Raw genomic sequence first — 22,412 nt, forward strand, 5'->3', positions numbered from 1 at the left:
AGAAAAGCTCTGGCTTGTGTCTTTTAATTGCAACATGGTAAACTGTCCAAGCATCAGATTGTTGTGTTTTTTTTCTTTTCTTCTACACGCGGGCTGGATGCGTAGGAGCCCCTCCCTTTAATTAGGCCGGCTCCCAGATTAGTCTTTAATAAAGTCAGCCACGGGATATGGCCAAAGTTCAGCCTCCCAGGAGCAGGAACTGTAGCAGGCAGCACAGATACACCACTCAAGTTTAATTGCTTCTGTAAATGGTCAGGACTGTAGCCCTCTAATTCCATTCTTCAGGGTAATCAGGCATGCTTTCACCATACAGGGCTGAGGGGAGCTATGCAGCACAAACAGGGAGGAAATGCCACACCAACTGGGTAGTAGTTTACCATGTAATCCCGCAAGACTCATGTCATGTGACCAACCAACTGCACTTAGGCTTCAATTACTTCAGTTCACCTCATGTTATAGTAAAGTCTTTAATAGCATTGTTTGTCTCCATCCGATAATTTCACATATTGAACAGGCATCCATAATTCAATTGAATGAAACATTAATTCAGGAAATAGAACTCTACTGGGAAACACAATAGCATTATAAAAAAATAATGGACATTTATCTTCTTCCTTGACTTCAGCCCAATTCATATGATGGTTTAAACATCACAGAGTAACAGATGAGAGGCCATTGAGAGGGATTCTGAGTTCATTATCGAAACGATGGGTTATTCTTGACAATAATGATAACCACAGCAATGCCACTGTGACAGAGTTTCAGTGGACTCCATGGAAAAGCTTATTTTTATTTGCTTTATTCTTCTTGGAGAGGGTATACCCTTAAAACTCATGGCAAGATCTGTCCACAAGCACCAAAGTTCTGGATATGATGCACAGAATTGGGGGTCCCTTACTTATAGTACAACATGTAACCTCAGTGCTGAAGTAGTTCATGTGGTCCATATTGTCTTTGATGGGCAGACCAGCACTGTATCACACACGACTCACCATTACGGTGTATTTGTACACTGTCTCAAGCATGGATATGTACAACACATCTGAAGTTGATCCTGCAAGTAAAAATAACCTCCTCGTCAGAGACAAGATGGTGGATGGTGATGAGGATCCCAAGTGGCGCAGCGGTCTAAGGCACTGCATCTCAGTGCTAGAGGCGTCACTACAGAACCTGGTTCGATCCCGGGGTGTATCACAATCGGCCATGATCGGGAGTCCCATAGGACGGCGCACAATTGTCCCAGTGTCGTCCGGGTTAGGCCGTCCTTGTAAAATAAGAATTTCTTCTTAACTGACTTGCCTAGTTCAATTAAAAAGGATCCACAACAACAGTATCAGGAGCGGGGATGGAGAGACCTCTGGAGACAAGTGAAGGATGAAGGCCCACCACACCGCTCTAACCACTCAGCACACCTACAGACAAGAGCAGGGGGGAATAGAATGTTCAGTACTAGACAGTGGTGTGTATGAAAGTGTGAAAGGCCTCATGGTCCTGGTCCCTCTCTCACCTTCTGGTCAGGCAGCACAGGGTTACTCTGGAGTGGGGGCAGGTGGCTGCTGAGCAGTGCAGCCTCTGGCCGGTCGTGCTCACAGAAGATGGTGCCGTTAACATAGTGGAAGCGGTCGCCTGGCACCAGTCTGTTTCTACAGGTGGCACAGGTGAAACACTAGGGATAAAAGAGACACAGGAGTTAGAATCCTCATGCCAAGTGCACACCTTACTCTTGTGGGCTCCCGAGTGGCGCAGCGGTCTAAGGCACTGCATCTCAGTGCTAGAGGCGTCACTACAGACACTGGTTTGATTCCAGGCTGAATCACAACCGGCCGTGATTGGGAGTCCCATAGGGCGGCACACATTTGGCCTAGTGTCGTCCGGGTTGTAAATAAGAATTTGCTCTTAACTGACTTGCCTAGTTAAATAAACGTTAAATATATACAAAAATATTATTGGGGCGTTAGCAAACGCTAAACTCCAACATACAAGGTAACTTTAGGATAGTGTATAAAGCACCTTGTTTCAAGTATATATCTATTGGTTTCACACAAACAACCTGTTACAAATGCACTGATGGTGACAGACACTAACAACAGTGAAACACTTACTGCCAGAGGGTCTTACCTTGAGATGGTACACATTGCCCTGTGCCCTCATAACCATCTCATTGGCCGGGATCGACTGGCCACAGGTGCTGCATGCGCCACTGTGCCCGAACAACCTGCAGACACAAAGCAGAGCCAGATCAGTCTCAGTGCTCTAGCCTGGGAGCTAAAGTCTCGATTCTCCCCCTCCTGTCCTCTCCCCAGAGCCAGATCAGTCTCAGTGCCCTAGCCTGGGAGCTAAAGTCTAGATTCTCCCCCTCCTGTCCTCTCCCCAGAGCCCCATTAGGACCTCACCTGATATAGTCGCTCCTACACAGGATCATGCCTCCTTTACTGTAGCAGGTGTTGCCAATGTCGCCTAGCTGTGCGTGGCAGCAGGAGCACTTGAGGCAGCGTGTGTGCCAGTAGCGCTCCATGGAGAAGAGCAGGAAGCGGTCTGCGATCTTCCCCCCGCATCCTGCACACGACCTGGGGGGTGACGCCACACCACCACCCAGCTGACTGTTCACCATGCTGAGCCCTCAGAAGCTCCTGGAAACAAAGACAATGTTGACACTTAAGCTACATGGCAAAGGTAGCAAGCTGTTACAATGACCTCATGGACAATGTAAGCAGGGAGCCTCCAATTATCTACTACTGGAAGGGGTCAGGATATCCAGAAGTCCTAACAGGTGACCATTAAAGCAAGCATGCATGGGCAACATTAATCCAAGTGTTTTAACTAGTATTTAGTCAACATGCTCATGTTTCACTGTATCTTCAGAGAAAGGAATTACCCACAACTTTACTTTCTGTATGTTTGCTAGTTCAAGAACATTAAGCTGCTACAGGACAAGCCAGGTAAACTGTAAATTGAGGTTTTAATAATGATGCCCATATTAGGTGGTTGGGTGAAGGATTTTTTTATTCCAAATACAAAAGCAGACAAGGTATACCTAGCAAATGTTAATTTGCCTGCATCGCAACTCATCAAAAACGTAGGAAGTCCAACAAATAATATGTTCACTGATTGAACAAAATAAGCTACATTATACTAAAAACTGTAACATAGCATTTATAACACGTTGTATGACATTTAACACTAGTTTAACCTGCCATTTTACCTGTCGTTTACAGATATCAAAATAAAATAAAAAACAATATTGATTTATATTCCACAAGATAAGGGAGCTGTGCTATCTATTCATACAGAACACTTTCCTATGTTGAATAAGGTCCAGGTAACGAAAAGCATTTTTTTATACAGGAAATCATACAGTGAAATACAGAAGTGTCAGAGTAATGCACGTGCAAGAAAAACTATAGCAGTCTCAAAAAAAGGACACTCGGAATGAACTTCGAACCATCACACAACAGCGAATCAAGATTAGGTGAAAATAGCCTGTATATAAATGTATATTTCATGGGAAATTAAGTTGAACATTACGGTAAGTAATTTGGTCATCAAAATAGGCTGCTTAACGTATCATAGGCGCATTTACAAGATAAGACGCTCACCTTGATGTGCGTTCCAGAGAATTCAGACGTGGAGAAGTTGTTGTAAAAAAGCAAAAACAAAACAATGGACGGCAGCGGATAATGTTTCAACAACAGTTAAATCTGACTGTGACAAACTAGCGCTTCTATGATATCCATAACCCACAAATAAAGCGACACATTTTCGAAAGTGGTTAATTAAAACGATTTAAAGCAATGTCAAAAAGGAAAAAGCGCACGTTATCAAAGATACAATGTAATAAAATTAGTTTTAAAGAGATTGCATGCAACATATTTTTAAGTCAATTACATTTATCATCCAACTCTCAACTATCACCAGCGTCTTTGACAGCTACACTATTAACCGAATAGCGCAAGCGGGTATTTAATTCGCTTCTTGGTGACGTTTTGAACATGCAGTGTGCGCAGCCACTAGACTCTCAGGGGTGGGGTTACTGTCAAAATGATTTATGTGTTTGGAGAGGGCCATTGTACATTTTCTCATTAGATTGAACCAAACTAAACCGTTTCCAATATGACAATCGATTCCACAATTCATATGTGCAATTAAAACGCATAGACTGTCAATAACCACTTCCACCTTACAATTCATATATTCGGAATAATACAAATTTGACGTTTACCAGACATTACCATTTACTTTTAATTAAGAGAAGTTTGGGCGAGATGTGGCAATACATTTATTTGAATATAGTTTATTTGAATAGTTACTATATTATTGTGTAGGTTAAATTATGTATTTTCGTATCATATCTTTCATAGTAAATAAAGAGCTGGGGATCAACAATAAGAAAACCAAACATTTTCAAATAAGACTGAATCCTAGTATTATGAATGTTATTAGAGTAGGCCAAATACACAGTGGTTAAATTGACCATGGGTCAAAGGGAGAGCCCGGCTCAACCCTGACCCTAGCCCTAGCTTCATGTCCACACCCTGGCTCAACCCTGACCCTAGCCCTAGCTTCATGTCCACACCCTGGCTCAACCCTGACCCTATCCCTAGCTTCATGTCCACACCCTGGCTCAACCCTGACCCTAGCCCTAGCTTCATGTCCACACCCTGGCTCAACCCTGACCCTAGCCCTAGCTTCATGTCCACACCCTGGCTCAACCCTGACCCTAGCCCTAGCTTCATGTCCACACCCTGGCTCAACCCTGACCCTAGCCCTAGCTTCATGTCCACACCCTGGCTCAACCCTGACCCTAGCCCTAGCTTCATGTCCACACCCTGGCTCAACCCTGACCCTAGCCCTAGCTTCATGTCCACACCCTGGCTCAACCCTAACCCTAGCCATAAGCCTAACCTTAGCTTATTGTCCTCACCCAAGCTCAACCTAACCTGCACTGCTTGCTAGGGGCCAGTAGAGAACAGTGTTCTCTTGTGTTGTAGGCCTACTGTCTCCTCAACAGTGGGCAATGAACAATGAGAACTTCAGTGTACTGGAAAACTGTGCTGCAGAAAATGTCCACCCAGTGTTGGTTATTTTTTCCCTATATTTTTTTTATGTTTTAATGTAAAGATATGCTTTAGAGTTATATGGCTGGACAAGTTAAGTGTTGTGTTTTACACAATACATATCACAGATTGCAGCACCTGAACTGCTGGAACCTTTATATCTTGGTGAAACCTGACTCCTGTTTAGAGTGACATTTCTCTTAGGGAGAATAATTTTTGCTACAAAATAAAAAGGTGTTTGTAATTGACTTATATGACAGTTGTCTTCTGCAGAGGATGCTATGTTTTTTGGGGAGAGATTCTTCTGCTCTGGTTAACCTTCCACCCAGGCCCCCACCATACCACTACTTCCCACAGACCCTGTTTATTTCTGACATATTTCCTTTTCCTATGTTACAGCCATGCTGAAACTCAGTTCTCTGTGAGGCTGGACAACACCTGTAACTTCCAGTCTGGTGTCCAGGCCAAAGTTAACTCCACCACAGAAGGAGGCTACAGCCAAAACAATTCACAGGGGAGAGAACTACATTTATACACTGCCTTTGAGTAATGCTCATTTCACCGGATGCTCTGTTTTCATATAATATGTGTTACTGTAAGTCAACTACAGTACATGGCAAAGCTTCTGTTTAATATGGACTGGACCCTTAGAAAAATCCATACCATGATATTATAACCCAATTTTAATACTCAATACTTTAATACTCAATCAACTATCACACAGTCTCCTATAACCTCCTCCCCAGTCCTCATATTGCCATGGTTTTCACTGAAATGCAAGAGCGCCTCTTTGACAGCTGTTTTGTCAAACGTTGTCCTTGGACATCAGCTTTAGTGTTCAGTAATTCTGAGAACGATACTATTTCCCTGAATTTACAACACCAAATAGCCCCACTAGACAAACACTAGAGACCATAGTCTGGAGAAATGTGGTACAGTCAGAAGGGGTACAGCCAATAGGAGGATTGGGGCCTTTAGTGAAGACGATGGCAGATAGTACTGCGGTCTCTATGGTGATGATGGAATGCCATGTGTCCTCTGTAGGGTTTTGTCTGTCAGTGGACCAGTGAACCAAATGCAAGGAGAATGTATAGGCTTATAAGAAACCAAACTGTTGCCCTATTCCCAGCCTTATTGTCACGTCCTGACCAGTATAAGGGTTATTTCTTATTGTAGTTTGGTCAGGACGTGGCAGAGGGTATTTTGTTTATGTGGTTCGGGGTGGTGATTTATGTAGTAGGGTGTTTGATTTATTATTTCCGGGTTTTGGTCTATGTTCTATGTTTTGTATTTCTATTTTCTTTCTGGTTTGTGGTATTTCTATGTGTAGGTTAATGGGGGGTTGGACTCTCAATTGGAGGCAGGTGCTTTCTCGTTGCCTCTGATTGAGAGTCCTATATATGGGTAATTGTTTGGTGTAGTGTTGTGGGAGATTGTTTCTTGTTTTGCCTGTGTGAGCATGACAAGACTGTTTTGTTGTTCGTGAGTTCTTCATTTTGGTGTTCTCTTGATTTAAAATAAATTAACAAGATGAGCATCCACATTCCTGCTGCGTTTTGGTCCTCTATCCCCGACGACAACCGTTACACTTATCTAATACCCTTATCTAACCCTATTGTGTATGAAACCTGAATTTCAAACTGATTACAATGAGCAGGTGAATAGATGATACATTGAGATGATCCGAATACATTAAACAGTAGGCCCATGCTGTAACAGCCTCAGAGATGCCATTTAGGCAACTAGCACACTGGAAGTCAGTCTGTTCTGAGCCAGACTGACAGGTCTACAGACAGTGGTGTGATAGACAGGGGAGGAGGTCAGGGTGGAATAGATAGACAAGGGGAGAGATAGGAGACAGGGGGAGGAGGACAGGGTGTGGAATTTGGAAGGCTGCTGTGATGTTTGTGCTGCAGAGACAAGCCTGTATGTATAAAGACACAAGGAAACATGATCGTGGCTAGAGTACTGACCCCGGCCACTCTGGAGACCCAGCCCCTTCTCTCCGGTCCCAGCCCTAACCACAAAACAACAGGCTGGCTTTCAGCACTGCTCCCCTCTCTGGAGTAGTACACTCAGCAATAAAGTACCTCTACAAGGTAAACGTCAGACTCACCACCTTCTGTGAGCCTATCCCAACTCAGGAGAGACTTTTGCTTTCCCCCCTTACTGTAGCATCCCAGACCAGCCACCCGATACTGTCATCTAAATCACCATCAATTAACACACCTCTCTGAGAAACACAAGTAAGACAGAGGGGCACGTGTTGAATGTTTTTATTACATTTTTCTGAGTATTAATGATAAGAATTCAAACAATATAGAAATCTTAAATATATCAAATACAATCTTCCCTCCAGTACAAGTCTCTATACTATGAGGCAATAAAAACACACCCCGGAAAATGAGGTGATCTCCATCAATTGCCACTCCACTAAGAGTGAAGTCTGTACACTATACTCTGTCATATGACACAAATACACACATGTAAACACTCTGTTTCTCGCCCTTTCATTCTCTCACACACATAAACACTGAACTTTACACAATGTAATATACAGTTAATTACAATCATTGATGAATTTGTAGAATGATATCCTGTCCTCTTTCTACCATCGATTTATCAGACAAAACACTTCATGAATGTATGAGATTGCCCATGGTCGTCACTCATCACATCCTTACACATTCACTGGCCTCACTAATTTACTTTACTATTTCTATTATGACAAAAAGTTATGTCTTTCACATACATACATATACATTCCTTTTCCCTTGTTCCTCTGTGGTTATAGAGGAACTTGACAATGTTAACAAATAAACATTATAAATAATGAGGGGGAAAAGCAGACAACCAAACTGATTCATTTACAAGTTCAAAATGACATCAAGAAAGTGACATCAGGCCATCCATAGTCTGTTGTGCTCAGTGCTGTCCCCCCCTCCACCAGAACAGTTCTGTAACTGTGTGATCAACAGGGAAGGGACACTGGACCTGGCTGTGGAGAGCAGTTGCTCCACATCTCTCATGTCTGATAACTTGTGGCAACGTGTTAGGAAGCTTAAAGTGCAAGCGATAGTTCTGCCTGGTTGGATGGAGCGGCCACCTAGCCGAGGCTCTCTCTCCCATAGTCTGGCGCTGGTGCAGGAGGGAGAGGCTGGTGTCCAGGAAGGGACTGAAAGGCAGGGCTATCCCTGGGCAGAGGGTGGGTGGAAGATGGGGAGAGGTTAGCATGCACTAGCCCTGTCTAGTGTGTTGAGGCTAGGGTTGGGCATCCTCCTAAGCCTGCCTCAGTGCCTGAAGTTGTGGATGTCATTGTGCAGGCTGACAGAGGGCCTTGAGGGGGAACTGTGATTGTGGCAGCTCTTCTTGCAGCTGCAGCTCTGGATCCACATGACGTTGCGTGTGAAGCCCTCTCCGTCGGGACATTGGAAGCGCAGGCGGACGGTGCGGGTCAGTGAAGGGGTGCAGCATCGCCCGTCCGCACAGGAGCCACAGGTGTGAGGCCGATGGCGGCGTGTTGTGGAGCAGCCAGCAAAGTTGATCCTGATTGGCTCCTGGGGGCGCACTGTACGCTGGCACTTCTTTACCCTCTGGACAGTCAACAAACAGAGTTAGACAACTGAGCTATGTATTCCACAAAAACATTATATATTACAAAAGTTATCATAATTAAAAGTGAAATATCAAATGTTATATGTGCTCTAACGCAATTTCCCACATTAGGTAGTTGTTGTGGAATTGTTCGATTACTTGTTAGATATTACTGCACTGTCGGAACTAGAAGCACAAGCATTTCGCTACACTCGCATTAACATCTGATAACCATGTGTCTCACTTTACCTTGATTGCTGGGGTAAGCTGCAGGTCACATTGGCGGACCTGACAGAGTCGTGTCTCTCTGACCAGCCGACACTCTGCGTTGTTATTGGTCACCCGGCTTGAGATGCCCATCCCGCACGTGGTGGAACATTCCGTCCAATCAGTGGTCTGAGGGAAGCATCTGGCGCTGGGGAGGGACACCAACTCTGTGGAAGAAAAGGACAGAGTCATCAGCAACATGTTGGGTAAGGCTTGGGAAAAACTAACATATAGGGCCGGTTTCTCAGCCTAGTCCTGTACTGAAAAGCCATGACTAGACAATCTGTGCCTGGGAAACTGGCCCTTTGGGTTAGGCTTTACTGTACCTCTAAAGGTGACTCCAGTGCTGGCCTGATAGCGTGGCTGGGCCAGGGCTTGGGCCTGGAGCTGGTTGTTGATGTGGTTTTGGAGGGGTTGTGGGTCAGGTAGGGCTGCCTGTGGAAGTTCCTCTGGGTCCTCACTGATGTGGTTTTTGTCATCACACACCCACTCCTGACAGCAGCGGTCCCAGGGCCGTGCCAGCCTTGGCTGGGAGCAGCGCCAGTTGGGCAAGGGCACCTGCTGGGGACAGAGTGGCATACAGCCCACCACCCCATCCATGCAGCTGCACTGGTGCTGGCAGCTGGGCTGGAAGTCCTCTCCATGCTGGTAGACACGCCCGTTGAACTCACAGGGCCGGCCCTGGGCCTCCGCTGGGGAGAAACAGAGACATTAGCAGCACTGTGGACTTCATACCCCTATGGTAGTGTGTTACCATGATGCTGAGCAATTGACAACTATCTACCTGGATCAATCTAATGATCAAAATTCTACTACAATTCTGAAAAACCCATACCCAGCTGCTACTCCCATAATTCTGCATACTCCCATACTGGCCCAGCCACCTCATATCTCTCCCACTGATGTTAAGGGTGCTCCTGGTCCTTACCTCGGCACAGGCCTCTCTCTGGGTCTCCCCCAGCCCCCAGGTGGCAGTGCAGGCCCTTGATGTGGTCACAGGGCTGGCTGGGGCTGCAGTCCTGGTTGAACTGCCTGGCACACACCTTACAGCAGCCACAGGCGTCTGTCACCCAACTAATGCCCGCTGGGCACGATTGCGGTGAGGGACCACAGGAGCACTGGGTAGGACAGTCACTCTCCACCTGAGACAGACAGCAGGGTCAGTGTTAAACGTGAGTTAGGGTCGGCACGGCAGCAGTAGGGGGAGGTGAGGGGAATGCATTCCAGGCTGATTTCTATGACTACTGGTACAATAGTATATTAATCTCAGTGCCTTTCTTCATTGTAACAAAATACCAAAAAAGTTCAACAATTATTTTTGTAAAAAAGTATTTTTACATAGAAAAATAAAATACAGAAACACAATGTAAATATGGTCATGCAAAGTGTAGAGAGAAAGAGTGAATGGGAAATAAATACAATTAGGGCAGGAAGGTAAGAATGCATCTTTGAAACTCACCATGACAGCAGCACTGGAGAGGAGAACGAACAGTGTGGAGACGGTCCGTCTCAAACTAACCAGAGAAAACATCCCGAAGGCGTAGATTACACAATTTAAATTAGAGATAAAGATTCCGTCCTAGAGGTCGTTAGATTCTAGATTAGATACCTAGTGTCTGTGAAGATATACTGTCCAGAGCCTGCACCTGAGTCCAGAGGAGAGAAGTGTCTGTCAGTTCACTTATTCCTTCATCTGTTTGAGTGCACTAAAAGGTACACCAGTCTAGTGTTTCTTTGCCCTCCTGCAGTGTCTTTGCTCAGCATGGGTCAGCACTGCTCAGCTGGGTTAGCTCCACTTCATATAGAGATTCCCTCTGTAGTGCCTGTACTTATAGACATGGGCAGACCGCCACCTCCCTGTGACATCAGCTCTCCTCAAGGAGGAAAAGAAAGTGAATCAAGGGGAGATTGAGTGAGTGGAGTAGGAGAGGAAGAAATTGCACCAATGCTACATTACTATACTGAGAAACCATGGTTATATTACGAACATAAACTCTGTAGGCACTTCAGTGCACTGACAGCTTACTATCATATGTCCCTAATGCTATTGAGAAACTACAAAAAAAGATAATTGCTGATAAATGCATAATAAGTAAAGGTAAGTGTGGAGTGGCTTCAAATAGTATTTGATTTCTTTCAAATAGGTTGAGCATTTGATTGAACCTTTCTTTAGTGCCAGATGGGTGTGGTTTGCACTTTTGGGACTATTCCGTGGGAGAATCTCAATTGCATATTCCTCATGTCCTCTCTCCTCGCCTCCTTCTTAAGACCCATTGGATGGAAAGCCAGATTTCCCTCTAACCTTCTCCTCTAATGGGTTTTGAGAAGGAGGTGGGGAGAGGACACGAGGAGTAGGAGTATGCAATTTAAATTCTCCCCATCAGTCCCATTTTGCCTTGAAAGCTCAATCAAGTGCAGCTTAAAGGGCAATTCCACCACTTTTTAACCTCATTTTCACAGTACCAGTGTCTACATCTGTGAAAAAGATGTATTTCTAAATTTAGTAGGAAAAATCTAACATTTAAAAGTTCTATCCCATGACGTCATCAAAAGTTACAATTTTTAAAAACACTGAGATTCGCGGTGACATGGGGAGCAAGAAAACATCTTCCCTCTGGCTAGAAACTTGTTGCAGGTTTGAAAAATCAACTTTTTTTATTTATTTTTATTTTTACTTTTAACCCTACACTGTGATGTCACAGAGAAGCCTTTAATAGGACCTTTCATCTTATCTTTGTAATCACTGAACATAGAAACATGCCATTTTCACATTTGTAGACACTGATATGGTGCTGGAGTTAATGAATATGAGGTTGAAAAGTAGCACATATGTCCTTTAAGTATTTGTATTTGAATGAACACAAACACTATTTGAACCCAGGGCTGCAGGGCTGTGGGATTCCCATACTGTGGAGTGACACGGTAGCTACATTCTGGCATATGAGCGGTATTTGACAATGGGGGTCAAGTAAGACTGATGCTGTCAACAGAAAAAAACAAGTGCAGGTATAACGGAAAAAATGAGTGGGGAATCCCACTCTGGCATAGAATCCACTTTAATAGGGGAAGTGGTGATGCAGATAGCAGAGAAAATCCCTGCGTACAACTCCTCTGGCCCCAGCCACCCCATTGAAACGCATTGCCCAGGCCAGAGCACATATCCTGTGTTCCCTCCATCTCTTTCCTAATGGCCACATTCCAGGAAACAAAGGCTCTTCTACAGGTTCCCATGTTCGGTAGGAAAAACTAAACATTCCCATTGTCATCCCAGGGGGACATAAAAAGTGTTTTGTTCGAGGGCAGGAAGGCCCTGCATTAGGCCTTGGCTCTCATTGTTATGAAACACAGGAAACGTAATTTAGCACATTTGATGAGGCCACTGAAAACCTGCAGAGCGAGACAGAGAGGAGTGAGTGTGAATATAGCAAGCCTCTCACACCACAGGAGAAGGCAAAGAAAATAACTAGGACCTGTTTCTGTGGATCCTTGCTCAATTTGTCAGACCTGTCCCCACTTGTCCCAGTTCACCTTGACAAAACCACAACAGAGCTTCTTCTACAAAAGCAGATCCCCCAAAATATCAAACAAAATATAAATAATAATGGTTCAGAAAAAACACGTGTCTTAATCACATATATTTTGGACGTGTCCGAAAATCCAGTCTTTTTGGTCTGAAATTCTCCATTTTATACAGGCCATCACACATATTATTATTCAACCAGACCCAGGTCATCTCCTCCTAGGTATTGTTCCTGTGGATACACTCCACTCCTCTCCACTTAAATTGATAGATTACCTTTTAGCAGCAGAAAGGAAATGTGTTACAAAATGCACTCCCAAAAGATATGTGGTTAGGTCTATGCGTGGAACTTGCTGTTTTGGAGAGAATTACATCAATCTTTTAACATAGACAGCATAGGTATGAAGATGTCTGGTCAAAGTTCCTGTCATATCGTACTGGTCTTATTCTGGAACTTCTGGGTTTTTGTGCTTGATTCTTTCTGTTATTTTTCTTAAGTGGCTTTTACATATTGTATTCTTATTCAGACTCTTGAATTGTTTGCTTTATACAGCCAAAATGTACCCTTAACATGTGAATCTCACTACGCTCCTTTGTAAAGACTGCAAAGATATGTTGTGTATGTACTTTACATGGTCTTTATGTGCTCTTTAAATAAAATTAATGTAAAAAAAAATGTATAATACAAGTATCTTTGAATACAAAACCGCTTCAGAAATTGAAGAATTGCGAAAAATGAACCAAAATGAAAAACCAAATCTAAAAACCACCATGGATGTGTTGAGAGTTGAGGCAGCAGGAATCTATCTCAGTGTGAATAAAGATCAGTGGGTGGGAGCAGAGGGGAATCACAGAGAGCAGGTGTTGCTACTAACCTGCCTGCCACTGATGTGGGGACGGAGGAGCACTGTGGAGAGAAAGGAGGAATGGAGGGAGAGAGGTGAGCCACAAGCAGCACCTTACACAAACACCCAGGCTACTGGGCTGAAACCACTGGGACACTGGGGATGTTTGAGAGAGAGCACCTTTTTGGGGAGGGAGGGGTGGGAGAAGGAGGGCAGCTGTCTGGATTCCTGGCATTCCTGGCCCACAAAGGCAGGATGTGTGTGCTGGCCGTGGTTTGGCAAGTCCCCCCTGGCCTTCAGCCAGTCATTGTTTGTCAGATAGACAAACATTTCCAAAACAGGGGGGTCAGGAGCCCTGGTGATTTATCAATGCTGTCCCTTTCCAATCTACTCAACCTAGTCTCAATCTACTCAGCCTAGTCTCAATCTACACCAACAAACCACCACCCAGATTTACTCCTATCCACTCCTGTGTCTGCAGTCTGCCCATCTGTACTGTATGACAGCAGTTAGCAGCTTTACTATTTTGGAGGCTTTTACAACAGCTTGATTTCTGGTCTACTCACAGTCTGAAGATAATGGTCTGTGGAAATGTTGATATTGTTGGCAGCCCTGATGCCTGTAAGTACCCTGCGTAGTGCCGAGAAGGGCCAATGATGATGGGTATACTCAAGTATCATTGGTGAAGAAGTGGGTAAACAGGAAGTCTACAGTATCTACATAACACTCAGGAAGAGGTGTTCTAATGCCCTAAAGACTGACAGTCAGTAATCCAAACAGACCTGCCCTGAACACATAAATCAGTGTAACTGGGTTTGTGGGTGTAAGTATTCCATACAGTATCATTGCAAACAGACAGTTTCATCAAGTCAACTTTATCAGACTGGTGTACTGTATAATGAGAGTCCTAGTGTAGAATCAGCTGTGTACGTGTGATGCACCCTAGCCCAACTCATGACACCCCCTCTATAGGTCAGGCTTCCACTGAATTCCTCACACTAACGTCCTAAAAACCTTGGCTGGTACACTCACACACTCAATCATCAGTAACCCTTCAAATGGTCCAATCAAAGAGTGCTTGTTTGTTTGCTAAATGCCCATAATTGTACATGTATGAGAGAGAATACCGATTATACAACAATTCTTTAAATACGTTACATTTTGTACATTCCTGTAAGGCAGTTGAGCAAGACAGCTGTGAAAAGGGTGATGTCAGGGGGCCCGGTCATTGGGCGTATGGATCCACGACTGGGGGTAGACATCTGTGCATCTCTCCTCCAGTACTCTCCTCCATGAGGCCCCAGGGCAGAGCATGATAAGTAGACCTGTGCTAGCCTAATGCAGGTGTGGCTCTCCTGCACCCATTAAGAGACAAAAGGGCCTCATTTACCCAAGCAGGAGAGCAGAGGGAACCCGTGGCCTGTGCATTCCTTCACCCAGCCTAATAGGAGTGATGAAAGCAGCCAGGAGAAGAGACCCCCTCAGCAGAGCTCTCCACAGCACTGCAACAACCTGTCCATTGTGTGCCTGACTGACATGAGCAGGTGTGCTATAGTCAGGTACAGAGAGACAGACACACCTTCTCTGAGAGAGGAGAGGTATGCATGCCCACTGTAATCAGTCAGCCCATGCTGTAACCCAAAACTACTGCTGAATCACTTGATATTGTGAAGCACACCCAACCTACACAAGGTTAGGAGTTTTGGAATAATTGCATGATAGCCAGGCACAATACAAACGCAATGCATGGAAACAAAAATAGAATCCCAGGACAGAACTACTAGGCTGTGACAAGATATTCATTATAAACCATCTACTGTAACTGAGAATCCAGACCACCTACACACAGTCCATTTCAAAATGAATCCTTCCTTTTACCTAATACACTGTGGCTACTTATAGCCTACATCAATTGAAAATACTTTGATTCTCCTCCCAATCCAAAAATGTAATCAGACAAACAGATTATGGGCCAAGGCAACCATACCTACTGACACTGCTTTTTGCTCCAGTGAATCTGAGGGTTCTTAAACTGCACACTGCATATTAAACTAAGTACACCAAAAAAATCTAACTTGCATTTCAAAGGGACTTTAGTGTGGGAGTTGCTGGTGTAGCTGCCTGACAGAGAGTGTCCTGTTAGTGGGGAGGTGAGACGGGAACGGGCTGTGTGGCACCATTACACAGTGGTGCCTATGATTCAGAGGGGAACATTTTATCGCAAAGAGCTGTAAACAGAAAGTTCTAGGGTTATCCAACAGGGATGGTGACACAAACACATAAAGCTTACTGTGACTGAATGGGCCACTAGGCTGGTAATAGCCTAGAAAATGTAACACACCATACACTTGATATTTCATGCAATCTACAGCTGATGATAAAACAGCTATGCATGTCCAGGTAAGGGAGTCAGGCCTACTGGATATTCACACTCCACTATCATAGTTCAGAGCATTAAGCAATACTTTCTTTAAGTAGTTAGATACTTTGTTATCCAGCAGCTTGCAGCAGGCACTAATACCTAACGACCAATATTCAGTGTTATGCCACCTAAAAATAGGCCAGTTTGTTTGCTCTGACATTCAACTTACTTGAGGTCATTCCTAATCAATGGCTTCTTTATACCCTGGTGCAGTGGTGTAAAATACTTAAGTAAAAATACTTTGAAGTACTACTTAAGTAGTTGTTTTGGGTATCTGTAATTGACTTCACTATTTATATTTTTGACAACTTTTACTTTACTACATTCCTAAAGAAAACAACGTACTTTTTACTCCATACATTTATCCTGACACCCAAAAGTTCTCATTACATTTTGCATGGCTAACAGGACAGGAAATGGTCCAATTCACGCACTTAGCAAGGGAACATCCCTGATCATTACTACTGCCTCTGATCTGGCGGACTCACTAAACACAAATGCTTTGTTTGTAAATTATGTCTGAGTGTTGGAGCGTGCCCCAGGCTATCCATTAAAAAATAAAAATCTAAAATGTGCCTTTTTGTTTGCTTAATAAACAATTTGAAATTATTTATACTTTTACTTTTTACTTTTGATGCTTAAGTATATTTTTGCAATTACATTTACTTTTGACACATAAGTATATTTAAAACCAAATACTTTGAGACTTTCACTCAAGTAGTACTTTACTGGATGACTTTCACTTTTACTTGAGTCATTTTCTATTAAGGCATCTTTACTTTTACTCAAGTATGACAATTGGGTACGTTTTCCACCACTGCCCTGGTGAATTGAATCAAAACAGGACCTTTACGATAGGAAAAAATACGAAATCAAATCTATACAATAATGTATATGCCGCAGAAAGAGGCCTTTCCCTGATAGGAGATGCTCTGGGGTTAAGGGAGTAAGAGAGAAACATGTTGAACACATCACTATTATAACTTGTAGTACTTTCTGCTTTTAAAACCTTGCCTTTTACAGAGATAATTTAAGTAAAAGAGGGCATCAGACAGGTTCAGTTCAGCCAGTTCTTTCCTCAACCCAGCTTTGTTACAGTGAGAGTCAGTGCTTAATAAGTACTGTTACTGTGAGGCCCTCATAGGAGGAGCACCTGGCAGAGCAGCAGGAAACCTCTCCTGGGCGTCTACTCCACTAGCAGTAGCACTGCTAGCCTAACCTCCTGCACCCAACACTGGCCTTCACATCCTCTGCTACATTATAAACCACTGACTGCTGCTGCAGTCATAATTAGGCCAAGGACAGAGAGCGGAAATGAGCGCAGCTGGAGAGTCGAGGGGGTACCATCAACTATTCCATAAACAAACTGACTGAACCATAGCCCTAGCCCTATGATGTGATCCAACCCCAGAGCCCCTTCTTTCAGTTGTCATGGCGAATGTATATATTTGGGCTGCTGGACGGACAGGAGCCACGGTTGTGACAGAGCTCCCAAAATATGTGGAACCAAGTTTATCTTTTGTAGACGATTTTATCATAATAAAAACACATTTTAACTATGTTTTAAAGTGAAATATTTAGAGGTTGGCAATGGCAACTGATCAAAACAGACAAATTGGGAATTTCCTCGATGACTCTACAGTGACACCTGGTGCCCTCTTATAACCATGAAGGTGGTGGACTCTACGTAAACCCTGTGGTGAGAAGCACCTACAATCCTGATATGCAAGGCTACCATGAAGCTGACTAATGTCAAATAATCAAATACTGAATCATGACATAACTGAATAAGAATTGTTGATTGATTGTTGAATAAGGATTAGGCAGTATAAATCATGTAAGTTAACATACACTGAGTGGACAAAACATTAAATTAAGGACACCTTCCTAATATTGAGTTACACCCCCGCTTTTGCCCTCAGAACAGCCTCACTTCGTCGGGGCATGGACTTTACAACGTGTCGAAAGCGTTTCACAGGGATGCTGGCCCATATTGACTCCAATGCTTCCCACAGTTGTGTCAAGTTGGCTGGATGTCCTTTGGGTGGTGGACCATTCTTGATACACAAAACTGTTGAGTTCTTGACACAAACCGCTGTGCCTAGCACCTACTACCATACCCTGTTCAAAGGCACTTAAATCTTTTATCTTGCCCATTCACCATCTGAATGGCACACATACACAATCCATTTCTATATTGTCTCAAGGCTTAACAATCATTCTTTAACCTGTCTCCTCCCATTTCATCTACACTGATTGAAGTGGATTTAACAAGTGACATCAATAAGGAATCATAGCTTTGACCTGGATTCACCTGGCCAGTCTATGACATGGAAAGAGCAAGTGTCCTTAATGTTTTGTACACTTAGAGTATATTGTTACATTACCATGTTAGGCTATACTTGACATGAAAAAAAAGCAAGCTACCAGATGTATTTATCTAAAGCATAAGGATAGCTCTGGATGAAATATGTGAATGTTCACAGGCATGATGAGTACATTTACTCCTGGATCTTAGTCCTGGATCGTTCAGTGTCTGTCTCGTCATATTCAAGTTTAACCATCTCCACAGGTATCGGAGTTGACGATAGATGGTGGAGGGGATGGCTGGGACCCTGAAGGCCTGTGCCCTTTGTCCTAAGAGCTCCTACCCGGCCTCTCTAGGGCTCCTAGACCTCCTTCAGCATCTCTCTCTGAGCATAAGCCAAATTCATTATCCTCTCCTTGACAGTCTGTGGAATCACATGGAGATTAGGAGAATTATCTGAGAATATATTGCATATATGGACACTTCTGATGTACAAATGTACATACATTTAAAAAAGTAGCAGATGAATGACAATAACAAATATAAACGTTAAAAACTGAGAACCATCCTATACGGTATTGATATACTCACCACTGTAGTGTGAAGCTGTGTCCTGAAGGTGCATCATGGAGTTCTGAGGAGCGATGGTGCCCTTGTTGCCTGGATTCACATCACTTAGGTAATCTCCATCTAGGAGCTTAAAGAACATGTCAGATCAGTTTCAAATGCAGGGCTGAATTTTGGTTTTGATTGGTTCACGTTGAGTGTGTTGGCTAGCTTTGAGAGGTGTAGAGTTGGACAATTACTTGGTGCAAGGGGTTTTGACAGCTGAGGTTGGATCTGCTACAGAACTTGAAGGAACTCTTTGACACCAATGAGTTAAGGCACTTGGATATGGAGGCTAGTGGACCACCACCATGGCCACACCACATCCCATCCACACATTCCAGGCAGCGCCACACAGCTGGACCTGCAATGCACACACATCTTCCTCAACAACATTCTTTGCAATCTTTCTCTCTATTGGCATCACACCAAAAAACATATACAAGGTTGTTACAAATGAGCGGTTCTTTGATCACCTTGATCCATTCAATGCCAAATCTACAAATCTGTAAGTCTCTTTGTGACAGCATGGCACAGCGTCCTGACTTGCATACAATATGCAGCCTAGAGCTCCAGTGTGTTACCTTTGGACAGAGGGCTCCTTGGGTCGTGATGGAGCATGGCCTTTGGGATGGGGTAGAAACCAAAGCCTTTCTGGCTGACAGTCATGTCCTCTGGGGGAAATGGCTTCTCTCTGTCACAGTTGGGTGGAAGGTTGTGCTTCCTCCACAGATAGGTCTGTCTTCTCAGACTATCCCAGTCAATGCCACCCCCACCATTCTAGAGTAAAAGCCATGATGACAGAAGAAAAAGGAAATAGAGATTTAAAAAACTCAACCAAAACAACAACATGGGTTGCCAGATTTTCCTTATTCAAGTGTAACACTCTACAAAAATATATTTTCGACTAAACTAGCGGTTCCTCGCTTCATTTCCACCCACCAACAGGACATTACAATAGACAAGTGTTGTCTACAATAAGTAGCATACATCCCAGACAGTGTATTTGGCAATAATTCAGTTAAGTTTAAACTCTTCATTTATTTATCAACAGCTGAGCAGGAATTTGTTCCATTCTTCCTGGACTAAAGAGTGGCTGTTTGAGGAAGTACGTGACTACTGACCACTCCCTACATGAGATGCTGAAAACAGAAAATAAACAGTTATAAAACCAGGCAGAAAAGCTGAGTGTAATAGGAGCTATCGGGGCCTGCATCTCCAGAACCAATGCCCAGTCTCACTCTCCCGTGACTCTCCCTCACTGTGGAGCCAAAGCAGGGTTTTCCCTCTCTCAACCACTCAGCAAGCCTGATGAATATGGATTGAAAGGCAGCAACATGCTTCATGGCTGTTGGTTACATGTAAATTAAACAGCACTGGAGACAGGCCTTTTAATGATCAGACAGACCAGTCATACTCAGAGCAGAGAATCATTATGTAAAAAGAGAATGCCATGGGACAGTAGTATGATAGTATGAGTGACCTTGCTGTCCAGTTTGTACTTGTACGTTGAGAGGTCCTGCTGGGTGTGTCTTCTCAGTACCCTCTCCCTGACACTGTGGAACACCACAGGCTTGTTCCTGAGGAGGAAAGCACTGGGGATCCTAGGTGCTGGGGGAGGGTGTGGGCTGGTATGAGCCTGGGTCTGGGCCTCCTCCTCCTCCCTGTTGGGGTCAGTGTCTGTGTCAGGTTTGGCCAGGGCAAGGTCTGTTGGGTGGACAGTTTGCTGTGCCACTGGGGAGCTCAACCCATGCTCACTTTTCGGCTTTGACGTCAATGTTGTCAGCTGGAACGGCACCCTCTTCCGCACATTCTTGGACTCTTGGACTTGAATTCTTGGATTTCTGTTCTATAATATACAAAAAAGACTAGTAAATGTAACTGGTTAATGAAATAGGCCTATTCATTAACACTAATGTAATACAAAGACAAATAACCTGCCACATACAATTTATGAAAGCCGTGTAAATATGGTACTCACAATTTTTGAGGTTTTTAAGGACGGAAGGCAAATGAGCTCCTTGACAGGTACATAGGGAGATTTAGGCCTGTGATCAAAAAAGGCAATTTGCATATCTGCCAAGTTTAACGCCTAAAAAGGTAATGTGGTAATCAAACGATGCAAATTTCCAAGGTCTAGGCCTACAACATAAAAAGTACAGCATAAAGTGACTGAGTATGATGAAAAATAAAGATACAATCAACATCAAATACAATAAATCAAGTGACCTGTTTCGGGCTTGGCACTGCGGGATGTGTTGGGGATTGGGTACCCACATCACTACGGAGCCAGAGCCCCATGATGCACTGGAACAGCTGGCCAACTGATTGATCTGAGCTGTGTTGAGCTACAATAACACCCACAACAGACATTGCACTGGATCCGCCATACTCCGATTAATATTACTCACCATTGAAAAGTATAGCCTACAAATACTCCATCTTTGGTTTTCAACAAAGGGTGTAAGACAAAGTCAGCAAGCCTTGCATCTGACTTTAGGCCTACTGTCTCTGTGTAACTGTGACAAACCTTTACTTCCTTGTGTTGTTTATTACGAGGACTATGGTCAACAGAGTTTAACCCTGGAACGTGAAGATCTGCACTGCAAAGAAGAATTAGAGAGTAGGAGGACCCCTATGCAAAACCATTGTTTAAACTTTGACTATAAATGATAACTCTGTTCCTGAATGGCAATATACTACATTGACTTATTAGGCTATTACTAACCTTGTGTTATGCTCCCGCTGGTGGGCTTGTGTCTGGCTGGAGAGAAGAGTTAGAGAGGCATCTGTGGCAAAATTCTTCTTGCTAAGCGTCTTGTAAAGCAGCTTCACTTTAGGGGTCTTTTGGCCCTCAGTCGACTCCGATACATTAACCACACTAAGGGTTGGAAACTCTTCCACTGAACAGCAAGAACAGCACTGTTAATCCACTTTGACATATGGTCCATATGAGCCAGCAGCTGCTCAATGCATTTTGCAGTACTGCTGTGTGTGTTTGAAAGAGAAAGAGAGGAGAGAAATTGAATTGCAATACATGACTGCCTACCATCTACAGGGGCTCTGCCCCCATCTGATGTTCTTTGCTTTATGTAGTGTGGGACGCCTTTGGCAATGCGCTGCTCCGACTCCCAGCAGCAAGGATGAGCGCACGTCGCCCAGAAACAGTGGGCCTCATCCAAAACCTCACTGGCAAGGCTGCCCATGGATAACACCTGAGTGAGAGAATGCAATCATGTAGCTAGTCCTGTAGTACATATACTACTGTTAGCTATCTAATGTCCATACTAGCATACCACTTAGAATGCATTCCCAATAATAGCTAGCTACATTGGTTCAATCTATGTAGCTAATGTGCTATTGTGAATATTATAACAGAGCCGCTAACATTTTTGGAGAAGCACCTGGCCTTGTGCTCTGTCTTTTTCTCGTTAATTGGAAGGAAACTACTTTTTTTAAGAGAAACTTAGTGTACTAGTAGCTAGCTAGTCAGCCAGCCATTTCTACAGTAACGTTAACTCTGCAATACTTATTGAGAAAAACCCCCAGTCCGAGTGCAACGCATACGTACCTCGTGTATGGCAACCTAGATAACTGAATTGAATAACTATGCTGGGCTAATTTAGCCAGAGAAAATTAAACGTCGCAAGTAAACAACTCTGCTAGCTAGCTACCCAAGAGCCAACTGTCAGAACTTGCGTTGCCAAGCAACGGCGAGACACTTCCATACTAGTTCTCCACCTGCTGGTCAGTTTTTACACCAAAACCCATCCTCTTGGAGGATGCTCTGCACAAC

The 22,412-nt window shown here is 43.8% G+C and overlaps 3 protein-coding genes across 4 annotated transcripts; all 3 read right to left on the minus strand.

Annotated features, from left to right (window-relative positions):
• Positions 1 to 453: 453 nt before the first annotated feature.
• On the minus strand, positions 454 to 3,944 carry si:dkey-90l8.3 (LIM domain transcription factor LMO4.1). 2 transcript variants are annotated; one of them, XM_014171633.2, is made up of 5 exons: positions 3,597 to 3,944; positions 2,394 to 2,630; positions 2,119 to 2,215; positions 1,508 to 1,666; positions 454 to 1,412 (listed from the first exon to the last, which is right to left on the minus strand). In XM_014171633.2, exons 2-5 carry the CDS (start codon positions 2,609 to 2,611, stop codon positions 1,404 to 1,406), a joined length of 483 nt encoding a protein of 160 aa, XP_014027108.1. In that variant the 5' UTR covers positions 2,612 to 2,630; positions 3,597 to 3,944; the 3' UTR covers positions 454 to 1,403. The 2 variants fall into 2 exon arrangements, with proteins under 2 accessions (XP_014027108.1, XP_014027107.1); XM_014171632.2 differs by having other exon boundaries at positions 3,886 to 3,931.
• Positions 3,945 to 7,315: 3,371 nt separating this feature from the next.
• LOC106585437 (CCN family member 1-like) lies at positions 7,316 to 10,780 on the minus strand. Its single transcript, XM_014171631.2, has 5 exons — positions 10,375 to 10,780; positions 9,844 to 10,057; positions 9,242 to 9,607; positions 8,898 to 9,082; positions 7,316 to 8,647 (listed from the first exon to the last, which is right to left on the minus strand). The coding sequence occupies exons 1-5, from the start codon at positions 10,444 to 10,446 to the stop codon at positions 8,345 to 8,347; spliced, it is 1,140 nt and encodes a 379-aa protein (XP_014027106.1). The 5' UTR covers positions 10,447 to 10,780; the 3' UTR covers positions 7,316 to 8,344.
• A 6,433-nt stretch (positions 10,781 to 17,213) lies between these two features.
• On the minus strand, positions 17,214 to 22,329 carry LOC106585436 (uncharacterized). The gene is made up of 11 exons (XM_014171629.2): positions 22,188 to 22,329; positions 21,666 to 21,831; positions 21,345 to 21,519; positions 21,147 to 21,219; positions 20,846 to 20,964; positions 20,598 to 20,664; positions 20,100 to 20,465; positions 19,201 to 19,396; positions 18,817 to 18,980; positions 18,602 to 18,707; positions 17,214 to 18,434 (listed from the first exon to the last, which is right to left on the minus strand). Exons 2-11 carry the CDS (start codon positions 21,820 to 21,822, stop codon positions 18,340 to 18,342), a joined length of 1,518 nt encoding a protein of 505 aa, XP_014027104.1. The 5' UTR covers positions 21,823 to 21,831; positions 22,188 to 22,329; the 3' UTR covers positions 17,214 to 18,339.
• Positions 22,330 to 22,412: the final 83 nt, after the last annotated feature.

This window comes from Salmo salar, chromosome ssa24, assembly GCF_905237065.1.
Source record: "Salmo salar chromosome ssa24, Ssal_v3.1, whole genome shotgun sequence".
NCBI lineage: Eukaryota > Metazoa > Chordata > Actinopteri > Salmoniformes > Salmonidae > Salmo > Salmo salar.